The sequence below is a fragment of the Amaranthus tricolor genome, chromosome 11 (assembly GCF_026212465.1).
Source record: "Amaranthus tricolor cultivar Red isolate AtriRed21 chromosome 11, ASM2621246v1, whole genome shotgun sequence".
Classification (NCBI taxonomy): domain Eukaryota; kingdom Viridiplantae; phylum Streptophyta; class Magnoliopsida; order Caryophyllales; family Amaranthaceae; genus Amaranthus; species Amaranthus tricolor.
In genome coordinates, this window is record NC_080057.1 from 18,853,842 (window position 1) to 18,868,559 (window position 14,718).

The window sequence follows — 14,718 nt, forward strand, 5'->3', positions numbered from 1 at the left end:
ATAATTTCATAGTTTTTCATCAAAATTAACGCCCAATACCCAGATATTATAGAAAAAAATTGGAGGTTGAAGGCTATTGTAGACGAGAGAATAACATAAGGAAAAATCAAATATGGGTTAAATTAAGCAAATCAATTGAATAAAATTACAGTTAAAAATCTACCTAAAATAACCTAAGTAGAATTAGACAGAAAAATATCTCTTAAAATTGTGACACTTCTCACATTCTTCTATTGCTTTAGTAGGATTTATGATGATTAGAGAGTACTTGAAACTATCACTATTACTCTCAAATAAAAATTATTGTCAAGATATTTACATACATATACTCAAGAATAAAAAATAACCTCTTCTAAGATATTATACACGAAACCCCGTTGAATACCCGACCAAGTCATGGGGCATCAATATAGTTCTTGACTTGAGACGTGAGGTGGGCGGGGCCTATAGTGGCGCTCTAGTCTATGAGCTTGTTCAAATCTTTCATTGCCAACTACATGACCGTAGTTGATAAATTTAGCTAAGACTTATTGTTAATACTAGTAAATAATCGGGGAAGTTTAAGATGCATATACTTTATAAGATAAGAAGATACCATCTCGAAACCATATGACAATGTGAGGAACGGCTCTAATAACTTATAAGTATGCGTACCATCTTTAATTCGTTGATATGGGATAAATCATCCATATATGTATTTGATGAAGTCCAGCAGATACATACATGTAGAAAATGGCCTCTAACTAAACGTGCAAATCATTCTTGTATATGTGAATTGAGCAACATAGATCAACCAAAAAGATCATTATTATATAATGGTGATTATTGTTAAAGTACATAGTCTAGCACACATTATTATTAGACAGTACTTGAATTATTACTATTAATAGCAAATTGTTTAGTTCCTGGGTTTGAGTACAATAGTAGAGTGTTCAAGTATTGTCAAGCTAAACTGTCCACCCTTCTCAGTAGTATCAAGCTTAGACTGTCCAGGAGGTGGTAAGAGCTCAAAGTTTTGAACCAAACGACCGATTGTAATCGCCATTATAGGCAGGGCAAGAATAATGCCCGGGCAACTCCTTCGACCAGTACCAAAAGGAAGGTATCGAAAATCGTTTCCACTCGGTTCAACCTTAGACTCCTCTTCTAAGAACCTCTCGGGCCTAAACTCTTGGGGGTCCTTCCAATGCTCAGGATTGTTTGCTAACCACCATGCGTTCACGAGGATTTTGCTCTCTGCTGGAATATCGTAGCCCCCGAGTTTAGCATCGTGTAAGTTCATGTGCGGTACTAGGAGAGGAATGGCCATTCTTAGTCTTAGACTTTCCTTGATCACTGCTTGTAGGTATGGTAATTTTGTTGTGTCTGGCTCTGTAATTTGATTTTCTTTTCCTAAAACTGTGTCTATTTCTTCTCTTACTTTTGTCTGAATTTGTGGATGATTGACTAGTTCTGCAATTGCCCATTCAAATGCCCACAATGTTGTCTCAATTGCTGCACATAATCAAATTTGACCTTAGTTAATAATGCAGTGAAGTCATCTCAATCAGTGGCAGATCTAGGACTGAAACTCAGTGAAAACGCAATCATGACAAAAATATTATCTAATAATAAATTTTAAAAAAGCATAAATATATGTTAAAAATTAATGTTTTCAATTCAATTAAAAAAATAATATTTTAATCGATTTCGACAAGTTTTCATATTGTGAGGTTAATGTTCCAAATTGCGAATTGAAATGTATTTATACTTGTGCTTTATGTATAATAACTAATATAAATACCAAGAGACAAGTGATATAGTGAAAGTATGTAGCTCAGTTGGTCATATGTGTGTTTATAAAGACTTCTATATAAGAGCAAGAGGTTTTAGGTTCAAATCCTACAAACTGCAAATTTTTACACAATTTCAATGCCCTCACTAGTATTGTCAATTAGAATATAAGCTCATTATCTAAGAGACGGTTTCTCATGAGTATACTAATTAACCTCATTAGTAAATATGTTAATTGATCAATTAGAGATAGTTAAAGGGCGGGTTTAGAGCGGATCCCGCCAGACACAGATCGAACTCATTTATATTTAATGGATCAAGACTCGAATCCAGATAAAAATGATTAAAAATCACTTACCAGCGACGTTAATATTCTCAACTATATAAAGCACATTGTTCTCATTAATTTCGCCCTTATCTTTAGCCTCCAAGATGTGATCCATGCCGCATTTTAGTTCATTGCTATTCGGTCCCTTTGTACTAGCTATCTTCCTACACTTATTAACAATTTCACATTAAATTTTTCTCCACAAAAATAAAAAAAATTTCATCTCCGAATCTATTAGCAAAATAAACATATAAATAATCTCTTTAAGAAAATATAAAAATATATATAATAAACACTCAATATAATGATAGAGTAACATTTTACTCTATGTAAGCAGTACCTAAAAACTCTTTTGTTACAAATAAGAGTAAAAGATCTAATCTTTATAGAATAAAGATAAAATTAGCCATTTATCTGCTGCAAATTTCAACCTCGTTCAATGATTTATACAAGTCCACTTTTGGTCTCTACTACTTTGGTACCCACCAATTCACTATTGTCAAAACAATTGTCTTTTATTAGTATCACGATAACTCTTATATTTAATTTATTTTTAATTTATAACTTAAAACATTTTCTTTTCGATATAAATTTTATTAATGTTAATTATTTATAATTTTTTATCCAACACAATTAAATATATTTATCACTAAAATGGAGTAGTTTATTAGATGGATTGAAAAAGCCAATACTGTGAATTGTTAGGAATACTCACACCATCTTAATAGACCGTAAAATTTTCTTTTCAATGTGTCTTTTTAGTGTACTACAATTTCTTTTTATAAAAATATTCTCATTATTTTTTTTATTTCTACTCATATTTTAAATCTCCATTAATATAATCTACACCTTTCAGTTAGACCCACTATTAATCTTTGTACAATTTATCATTAATACAATTTCTTCAAGCGAAGGGAGTATTTGCTAAGAGACGTCATGTGTTGATAGAAGTCCAAGTAAAGAAGAGTATATAGACTTGTACTTTGTCCTTTCTTAAAAGTTTACACGTTGAGGTTTATAGATTTCTAAATTTGTACTAACTTTTTCTATAAATTGTTTTCACCACATTTTTACTTTTTAAAGTATGATTGTTCATTTGTTTGTATTATTTTTAACCCAATTCTTATTTTTCGCCACTTTTTTCATTTTATCGTTATCCCTATTTTAAATTAATTTAATAAAATGACAAAAATGCCGTTACACTTAAAAATTTTAAAACTTCTATAAAATACTTCAAACTCACTCAATAACACTTTAATCACTTCAAAAAAACGCAAAATCTACACATAAAAATAATCGGAGCTAAAGTGCGATTGAACCTTGGAGGAGTCGTTAACAAAAACTCGAGGTAATTTCTATTTTATGTAATTCAAAATTAAAAAAAAATAACGAGCCGCACCAAAAAGTACGACTGAACCTAGGAGGAGTCGCACAAAAAGTAAAATCTGAACCTAGGAACAGTTTATGCGACTAAACCTAGGTCCAGTCGCACTTTTTGGTTTAGTCGCACTTTTTGTGCGACTCCTCCTACTTTCAGTCGCACTTTTTGTGCGACTCGTAATTTTTCTTTTTTCTTATTTTGAATTTTGAAATTCCTTTTGTTTATTTAATTAATTTTTTAAGTTATTATTATTTAATAAATGTTGTAATAAATTATTTTATTTTAATATATTATTATATTATGATAATATTATTATAATAATTAGTTTTGAATTTAAAATACATATATAAAATAAAATAAATTAAAATAACATGAATAAATAATTTAAGTAAACACAAAAGTATATATAAATATATAATAAAATAAAATAATTTACTATAATATTTAATAAATAATAATAATTTAAAAATAATTATAATAAATAAAATGAATTAATTTTTCAAAAAAAAATTATAAAAAAATTTCCAGAACCCCAGTCGCACAAAAAGTGCGACTTGACCTAGGAGGAATCGCACAAAAAGTGCGTCTGGACCTAGGTCAAATCGCACTTTTTGTGCGACTCAACCTAGGTTCAGTCGCACTTTTTGTGCGACTCTCCCTAGGTCTGGTCGCACATTTTGTGCGACTGGAGGGGGTTTTGGAATTTTTTTTTTTATTTCGAATCAATTAATTACTTACCGAATCGTTATGCTCGTTTTGGTTCGCCATTGTTATTCAATGTACACTTTTAGTTTGTTTAAGTTAACATAGTGTTTTTAGAGAATTTTAGAGACATGTTATAATATTTGAGTTTGAAAATTATGCAACAGCAATCTTAAAAATTTTCATTATATATAAAGTAGCGTTAAAATAAAAAAGTAGCGGTAAAAATACCCTAATACTTTATTTGTTTATATAATACTAAACACTATTCACTTAGTGGTTTTCCTATTGTCAGTACTGTTAGTAGTAGTTTTTGGCCGTCATCTTCTGATAAAAGTCTTAAAGTGAGAATGGTAAAAGTCAGAATTCAGCAAGGGTGGGCGTCCTGTACGTAGATTTGACAATGATAAATAACTAATACATTTTATTATTTTAATAACTGGATAGTGTTCGTGCACGACTTTATTAAATTTTCTAATATATTTGTATAAATTGAGAAATCAAAATTTTAAAAATAAATTATACATTATAGTTTAATTTCGTTTTATTCTGAACAGTTGTATACATTACGTACTTTATGTCATATATTGCATCGTTCAAAACATGATTATATTTATACTTCTATTTTTTATTTTGAATAAAAGAGCAAATAGTTCGTACCCTAAGTACAATACGAAATTATGAATTTTTTTAATAAAAAATAACATGTCAATTTTTGCTAACAAAAATAACCATTACATTAAGTTATAGAAGTATTAAATATTATTACTAATAATAACACAGTTTAAAATCAAATATAAATACATAAAAATATGTAAAATTATTTTATTAGTTTAAACGATATAGATAATTTTTTCTCATAAAAAAATATAAGTTACTTGTATAAAAATAGTCACAACCTAAATCATATTAGAATTAATTATTGCATTTAAGTAACCAAGAGTATAAATAACAAAAACAAATCCTAATAAAAGTATATTATGTTTTAACCATTTCAAAATATCCAATACACTAAATAATATTCATTTAATAAATAAAATTGAAAACATTTTATTAATAATTGAAATAAATGAAATATAATATATAGTTTTCTAATGTATTAAATGAGATTTAACCCAAAAAGTAAAAAATAAATAATAAGAATAAGAATATACTCAAAATAAGAAAGTAGTGAGTCAAAGATAATTATACTAATAATGACATCATTAATAAATTTTTGAGGAAAATTTTTAATGAGAAAACATGTAATCATTTTTAAAAGGTAATGATCAGCGGTGTTTTGTTTTAACAATAGTTATAGATTATAGATATTGTGATTGAGATTAATCATCTTAAAAAGCCTAAAATATACAATAACAGTAATTGATAAATAGTCTAAAAAAAATACGATAATGCTAGAGCGATGACAATATTTCGTTTTAATAATTATGGTATTTACCGTAAACAACAAGCTATTTTCACTATAATCATCTCTAATTAATTACTTTCTCATGTTTTACTTTGTTAGTTAGGTGGTCTGGAATATTTTATTTATATGAGGAAGAAAAATTTAAATTTAGATTTTAATGGATGTATAAATGTGCAAAAAGAGACATTATTTACTTACCCTGATTATCTTTGGTAGTTCACTAATTGTAAATGAAAATATAGTCTAACTGCACCTTTACTAATAGGGTTTTAGGATATGCTAATTGGACATTTAGGATACGTTAAGTAGAGGTTTAGAGTTTGTGAAGTAGATGCTTTAAAAATGCTAAATTGTCAATTAGGTGTTATGTGCTGTAGGTGTTTAGGTTATTTACTGTAAGGTTAGGTTATGTTGAAGTAGGTATTTAGGCTATTTTCTGTATGTGTTTTTTGTTATGTGTTGTAGGTATTTTTGTTATGCGCTATAGGTGTTTAGGTTATTTGTTGTATGTATTTATATTTCGTGTTATAAGAGTTTATATTATATGCTGTAAGTGTTTAGGATATTTGGTGTTAGAGTTTATGTTATGTGCTGTATGTGTTTATAATTATACTTCAATATACAAAATACCCACTAAAAATAGGTGTTTTGTGAAATGCATGCGCGTAGCAGGTGTTTTTTTAAATGAATTAGGTTGGAATTTAAAAGCGTCTCTCAAAGAGACGGTATCTCAAGAGACCTACCGTTGTTAGTTAGATGATCTGGAATATTATTATAATAATTTTTGTGGAAGGTATATCGATATTGAAATTAAAATAATATTTAAAAAGTGTGCAAAAAGAAAATGTAACAAACACGATGAGACGAACCAAGTATCATCTACCTATATCTATCTATACATGTATAGTGAATTTTTTCCGACATAGCATATCAGTATATGACAATATTAATTTTAGGAAAGTAGCTGCTTGAAAACAATCTGATTATGTGTAATATATTTTAAGGGTTTTTTTATTATTATTATTTTACAAAATTATACAGAAATATTTAAACTAAATTTTATTCAAAAAGTCACATGATTTTGAAAAATTATAAAAGTTTATATTTAGTAATTAATATGTATTTACCTATATTATAACTATATATTTATATATTCTATCTATCTATCTGTACGTATATTAAAACATAGAAAATGTTTCCCATATAACATTTCTCATATTAACTAAAGGAAAATAGTTGGTTAGGTTTCTTCATGAGAAACAATTTGATTATGTATTTACCTAACATTTCTCATTTTATTTCAAGTTTTGATTCAAGAAGATATTTAACAAAAGCTTTTTTTCCATTTTGATTCAAGAATATATAAAAACTTAAATAAAAAAATTAAAATATATTAAGTTCGAAACAAAAAATGATAGGGGTAAAATAATTGTCTGTGACTTGTGATTAAGTTTGACCAATTTTTTCCATTTTTATAGTTTATGGGTAACAAGTTTTGATTTAAAATCTACTAATTTTTGATGGTTTTAAATCAATTTATCATTAAGTGACATATCAAGTCATTATTCGCTTGTCGGCCTTGTCCCATCAAAACTTCACCATTTGCAATTTGTGAAGAAAATTTAAAAAAATAAGGAAAGTGATATATTTTTTTTAAAGCAAAGTAGAAGAAATTTTTAGATAAAAAATAAATAAATTAAATGTATGGATAAGAATAAAAAAAAATATATGCATCGAGACAGAAAATAAAAATGAGATAAATTTAATAAAGAAATAAAAAGAAAGTAGAGTAAATTTCACGAGACTTTATCATGCAGAGCTACTATTGTGAGATACCGTCTCTCGGTGATAATAATAAACTTACATGCTAATAATTATATTAATGGGACATGATGTGTATACAGAGCATTTCATAGAAAGACTGTGTCAGTGTATCATGTAATATGTTGAACCACCAATAAAGATATGTAAAAACAAAGTCGTTCAAAAGAAACATACCTGCGTTCATCAACAAAGTAATCCTTAAAAAGCTTCAACCTCCGATCCCTAACTTCCTTACACAACTTCAAATAACCCCTGAGAAAAGGTCTCAAAATTGGTATAAAATCCCCGTAATTAAACTCAAAACTCTGACCCAATCTAGCTCTTTCACTGTTCAAACCTTTAACTTTAATATACAATTCATCATTTTCACTCTCAAATCTTCGATCAAACATAAGTCTATAGAGATTATTATAAACCATTAATTGTAAACGTTTATATAAAACAATCCCATCACTACTCGCAACCGGATTATTTTTTACATCATCAATTAAAGCTGCAGCTTCAGCTTCCCAACCGAATCTATATTGTTGTACAACTTTACTAGTAAAAAATGGGACGGTCATAATCCGTCTCATTTTACGCCAGTGTTCACCGTAAACGGTGAATACTGCGTCTTGACCTTTACCAGTAAAAATGTCTAAGACGACGCTTCGGGTTCTTGACCCAAAAGCGACGCCTTGAGTGTGAAGAACTTCTTTAGCAAGTTTTGGGGAAGAGACCACAACGAGGTCTCTTTGCCCCATTTTAAGGTGAAATATGTTGCCAAATTTTTTGGTTAGTTGGGTTAAGTTTATGTGGTTTAAGTCATCGCCGACTTGTAACCAATTACCGAATATGGGTACGGGTAGCGGGCCGGGCGGGAGCTTGAATTTTCGACCTTTGAGTTTTGAGATTGTTATGGAAAGTATAATGGTGAATAAGATTGCGTAAATGGCTTTTTGGAGGAAGAAAATATCCATTTTTAGAAATGGGGGGAGATTGTATTGTAGGATTAGAAGTACGAGTAAAATGTACGTTTTTATAGAGTAAGTGGTGGGCTTGTGACGGGTGAGAATTGAGATTTTATAATTGTCCACTCGTTTCTAATGTCTTAGAGCTTGAATTTTCTACCTTTGAGTTTTAAGATTTTTCATTAAGGTACAAAGTGTACGTCATTTTGAAAGTTGTAGTCGTCGGAAGTCCATCGCAAGACTTAGATTCCTTCGTTAAAACACATTTTTATAAAAAAATTTCATAAAAAAGTTCTCTTCATTGTTATTACAATTTGGCACAACATCAAGTTAGTCATATTTTTAAGTTTGTATTAAGTTATACTCCCTCCGTTTTATGTTCTTTTCGTTTATAATATTTTATTTTGGAGAGAAAAATTTGTTTAAGAATTTTAAGATATATATAGATCATAAAATATATCTATGTAAGATCTTCTTAGATTTGTCTTAATGTATACTTTTTTATTTGATATTTTTATAATTTTTTATGATGTATATTTAAAGATATTAAGATTCAAAATTTACTTTGAAAACTGTGCAAAAAGCAAACGGAAAGAACAAAAAAGAACGGAAGAAGTATAATATATTGTTGTTTATTGGCTATTTTTATGGTTATTTATTTATATTTTAAGATTTTTTTATAATTGTTGATAATATAATTACATGCATGTGTAATTTATGTTTGTTTAGTTCACTTTAATGTATGTCTTTTTAATTTATTGCATATTTTATTATCATTATAGGATCTTGAAATGGATTTATGTAATGATAAAAAATGGATGTATAAGAAAGTTACGAATTGACAAATTAGTTTTAAATTTATGAGAGAATTTGAAAGATTTTTCAGATTTTGCTCGTAGAATTAGTTCAACAATTGAGATAAAATGTCCGTATATGAAATGCAAAAAGTGATCATCTAAGCAACCAAATAAAGTTAGAGAACACTTATAAAGAAAAGAATTTGTTGAGGAATACTATGACGAACTTTCATTATAGATTTGCGGCTGGGCCAAGTTTTGTGGTAGTGCAAACACAAGTTTCTAATGACCCGATACTAAAAAACATGCATTGTTCCAAATCAATACTCACATATGGTATACGATGTAGCTGCTAGTTTATTTCTATACACTAACAAGAATTTTCTCTCTACACAGTCAAGTGATCAAGTACCTATATAGATGATGAACAATTGTCGGTACATGTAGACAAATATCCAAACCCTTAGTCACGACAATTTCAATTTTGAGATACTAAATTCTCCTAGCATGTCGTTGTATCCTGGTTGTAAGAGTCACACCCAAGATGTCTATGATAGAACAACCGACAAAACTTAGAACGAACTTTTGTTTGCCCAAGAGATTGTACGACAAGATATGTTTGTTGGTAAAAGAAGTTTTTCCTGAAGAGAATACAACTGCAAACAATTTCTACGACACAAAGAGACAAATAGTTTCCTTTGGATTACTTGTGCATGATATATTGGGGAATCGATGCGAATGCCAATTATTGTCATATTTGTGATTCATCTAGGTGGGAAAGAAACAAAATTGGACATAAGGTTTCAAGAAAACAGTTTTGTTATTTTCCACTTGGCCTAAGATTGCAAAGATTATACGCTTCAGCGCTAACTTCTAGTCATAAGAGATGACTTGCAAAGCACCATACTGAGGAAGGAGAGATAAGATTCTCATCTGCTGTTGAGGCTTAGTTGACTTTAAATTCAACATATCCAGGCTTTTCTAGGGAAATCAGAAATGTGAAAATTAGCTTGTATACTCATGGTTTCAACTCATTTTAAAATTCAGGTCAACAATACTCATCGTGGCCTGTTATAGCTACCTCATACAACCTCCCAACTTGAATGTGCACGAAGAAGCTATACATATTCCTAAACGTAATTGTCCCATGCCCTAGTAATTCAAAGTACAACATCGACTTATACCTTTAGTCATTAATGGAAGAGCTGAACTTTTTATAGAAGATTGAGATTCAAACAATTGATGTCTCAAGAGAAAACTTTAGCTTTGAGCGGCACTAATTTATTAATTTATTTATTAATAGCTGCATATTATACGAAATCAACCTAGCATATTTAGCAAAGTTCAACTTAGCATACAATATTTCTAAGTTTGAATTTATTTATTAATTTCCATATAAATCTCCTTTTCCTTTCGTAACTCTAATTGAGTACTTACAATTATTCTCAACCATTAATATCTTATTGGTTATGGCAGTCCTTCCGGTCGCCTTAGCAATTTTTATTTGGGTCACCATAGGTATTATAGTCTAAATACCTCTATGGTCTTTGGATGTTTCTTTACATCATTCCCCAACAACTCCCCTTAACCAATTCATTACTAATCAATCCAATCACATTACTTTAAGTGTAATCTAATTCATATTTAATTTAGCTATGAAAATCCTAAGACTATTATGAGATGTTTTATTATTAGTATCTTAAGAGTAGTGTCATGTAATGATATGATATCCTAAGACTAATCAATCCAATCCGATTTAGTCTGGTTTGAAACTAAAATCAAACCACATCAAAATTTTCAGTATCGAAATTTTCTAGATTAAATCGAACCGTTTAAATCACTAGATCAAACCGGGCGTAATTTTTCAAATTAGGTTAACCCGATCTCTAAGGTGTAATTTTTCAAATCAATTAAATAAATGTGTTGTGTTTAAACGTTTATAACCATTTATATATGACCCGAATGCAAATTTGATCCGACTTCACATGTTTGAGAGACCTAGACAAAACTATATTAGTATGTAAAGCATGTTATGTATGCTACTTCTATGTCATATACTTCTTCTGTTGCATAATGCTTGTATTTATTACTTTTTGGTTATTTTACAATATATTTGCTCTCTTTTCATTTTTGTCTAAAACAACTTAATGATTTTTTATTTCACCCTTAATTCTCACTTATCACAGTACAATTCTTTTAAAAAAAAAAAGATAAATGAAGAAAGAATATAATTAGGTATCATCTAATAAATAATAGGATTTCACATGAAAGAGGGTTTAATAATTGGACATAATTTATTTTTGATTCTTTATTTTATTTAGATATATTTTAAACAATTAGATAGATAATAACATACGAATTTTAAAAATCACGAATTAAATTAATTAATATTTTTGTTTAGACTTTATATATAATAACACGTTAATTAAAAAAAAGCAGCCAACCAACCACAATTAGAGTCAGTGTTCAAACTATGGACTAAATGGTATGAAAACAAAAGATACTTTGATTATAAATAAAAGTACATATTGATTGTCGTTGTAATCTTTGTGGATTGATCTCCGAACGTCAATCTTGAATTTCATTATAGCTTTTGTTGTTATTTTAAGTTTTTAACGTCCATTTTCAATTTGTTAAAGGTAAAGTCGTCTTAAAACTCGGTTTTTTTTTCTTTTCCTTTTTTGACTCTATGTTAAGTTATGTTGTCTCCCTTATGAATCACAACTTTTTTTTACCCTTTTTTTAGACGTTGTTTTTATTTCCCCTAAAAGGGATAATCCTATTTTGATTATTTTATTGAAGGATAGAGTCATCTCAATAACATGAGCAGAATGAGCAATGATTCAGGGTCTGGGTCCGGGTCCGTTATATTTGAGTCCTAATTTTTTTTGTCGTAATTAATGAAGGATAGTGTCTTAGTGGGTATCGTTTGATATTCTTTTACTTGTTCATTGATATTAAATAAATCTAGGCATATATTCTTAATTTGTTGTTTTTGTTCGTTAACTTGATTTGTTGAGCAAATTAGTACTTAGTTTAATTAAAATAATTAAGTTGTTATCGTTATCGTTATCACTTCAAAAATAAATATGCACGTTTTGTACTCAAGATAATATTTTAACTTCGCTCGCATGAAAGGAGATCCATCCTAAATGTTTTTCCTTAATTCCTTCGTTTTTATTGTGTCTCGAGGTATATTGTTCTTGGTATTCAAAATATTTCACTACAGCATATATAATTACTTTTAGTAGGATATATTTACCGCCATTTAATTTAAATGTCACTACTTTAAATTTCTATGGTATATATATTGGATTTAGTGACATTTATTAAAACCTTTAGTAGCATAATAAAAAATGATACTAAAACTTTTTGCGACATAGTATCTAATGACATTTCTCATAAATGTCACTATATACTATAGTAAAAATTACATATGCCACTAAAGGCCAAATATTGTATCATTAAATCACTTTATAGTGGAACTTAAAATAAAAACAAATAATTATTACACAAAAAATATAAATTAGTGACATTTTTTTAATGCCACTAAATACAATGTCGTCAAAAGTTAAATTTATTATAGTTTTTTTTTTAAAAAAAAGGTATACTAAATACAATGTGCACTCGTACCAATTTTTAGAAATAGACAAAGGCGGATCTAATTAGTAGCATGGGCTTGCATATGCAATTTCATTCAAAAAAAAATCAAAGAGAATACTAATGTTCAAAATAATTCTTTAAATGATCAGGTGCCATAAATTAAGATATTTGATACAATTACCATTACTCCATATATTTGTTTAGTATGATATTATGTTAACCAAATCCCTTTCTTGAGGGTAATGGATACCCCTACTTTGTTGCCATCTATTTATGTCAAGTAACAAATTTCCTTTCTATGATCAATTAATTGTTTCCCTTATATTTTCATACCAAACAACATATAACTACAACCCATACCCTTACCCTTACTCCTCTTTATTATTTTTCTTTCCATTATATTTTATATTCCCATACCAAACACCTTAGTCTTCTTTAGTACTATTAAATATCGACCAAAACAACTAAATTTAAATTTAAAGATGTAAAATGTATTTCGATAAGCTTTAAATGGTGTACCTCTACTCCCAAGTGAATTCCTTAGTGTTCATATTGATGCTTGGTTTTGCGCTTTACCTTCTCTTTTTCTTTTCTTCAAAAGCATTAATTGGTTAAATATTTCAATTTTTGATTTTCTTAAATTAATATTTGAACGAGAGTTTTATATTTGTAAATAATTTGTTTCCTTTTAATAGTTATATTTGCCCTTTTATATAAGAGTTTTAAATTTCTACTCTGTTAAATTAGGTTGGACTTATTGTGAATGTCAACATATTAACGGGAAAACACGAGGTGCACACATCTCATAAGCCAAGGAGATATATGTCATCCTAAAATCATATGGAAATGGGAAGAAAGTCTCCAATAACTTATAAAGTGTATATGCTATCTTTAATTTGTCAATGTAGAATAGACCATCCCAACATACTCAGGTAGAAACTAATCTTTGTAAATTAATAAATGAAGGTATTATATTAAACTAATAATTTACTCATGCGTTCTAAAATAATATGACAAACACTATATAAATACAATACTAAACTAATATTACTAAAAATAATAAATAATAAATGATAAATAATAAGATAATTAAATTATAATAAATAATAAATTATAACGATAAAAAAGTAAATAATAAATAAATAGTAAATAATAAATAATATCTACATTCAAGTATGAGGTATGAGGTATGAGGTATGAGGTATGAGGCATCAAAGTTTGAGTCATTAGCGCATAAGTATAAAGACATAAGAGAAGAATTACAAATAAGTTTTTGGCCAAGTATTAGGTTTGGGGTTAGATTTCTAGTTAATGCATTTGTTTGAAGTATTAGGAAATTTCATTTTTCGAGGACAATTGTATTGGAAATGAGTTCAAAAAAAGGGTTATTCAGTAAGCTTGATTTTTTCTGATTAAACATTTGTCGGAAATTTTGGTAAATGCTCGAAAATTAATTTTAATTCTTTTTAGCAATTTTGGAATTAATCTCAGAAAAAGATTTTTTAACAATCTGCGACCATTTTTAAACTAAAAAGCTAGTTGAAAAATATCAATTACATTATTAGTTGCCAAATAATCCCAAATATCATTTTTTTTTACCAAATTGTTGTTTGAAAATTTTGATGAGCTTCTAGATTTCCTATTAAAACAAAATTTCAACTAATTTTTATTCCTATTATTCAAAATAATCAAAAAACTATCGGTATTAATCAATCAATATAAGCCTATATCAACCGCTTTAGGCATTTGATAGAAGATCAGTTTTTGTAGTTTTTAATTTTAAAGCACCCAAGTTTGACTAATAATTGAAAAATTATAAGTTGAGCTAATGGTTGACGATTTTCTCTGTTACGCTTAAGGGAGTAGTTCTTAATTTCACCAAATAGTAAAATAGTAATTTTTCTTTTTATTTGTAGGGAATTCTAAAACCTTATAATTTCTATAAACAAAAA

At 28.1% G+C, this 14,718-nt stretch overlaps 1 protein-coding gene across 1 annotated transcript; it reads right to left on the reverse strand.

Moving 5' to 3' along the window:
• Positions 1-672: 672 nt before the first annotated feature.
• Positions 673-8,434, reverse strand: LOC130827238 (trans-cinnamate 4-monooxygenase-like). Its single transcript, XM_057692902.1, has 3 exons — positions 7,591-8,434; positions 2,132-2,265; positions 673-1,494 (listed from the first exon to the last, which is right to left on the reverse strand). Exons 1-3 carry the CDS (start codon positions 8,373-8,375, stop codon positions 899-901), a joined length of 1,515 nt encoding a protein of 504 aa, XP_057548885.1. The 5' UTR covers positions 8,376-8,434; the 3' UTR covers positions 673-898.
• Positions 8,435-14,718: the final 6,284 nt, after the last annotated feature.

Bases quoted from the DNA above. Each gene is read 5' to 3' on its own strand.
- LOC130827238 (XM_057692902.1), bottom strand. From the start codon at position 8,375: ATGGATATTTTCTTCCTCCAAAAAGCCATTTACGCAATCTTATTCACC. The intron at 2,266-7,590 runs GTATGTTTCTTT...TAATAAGTGTAG, and splicing joins TACTTTGTTGATGAACGCAG to GAAGATAGCTAGTACAAAGG. The intron at 1,495-2,131 runs GTAAGTGATTTT...GATTATGTGCAG, and splicing joins TGAGAATATTAACGTCGCTG to CAATTGAGACAACATTGTGG.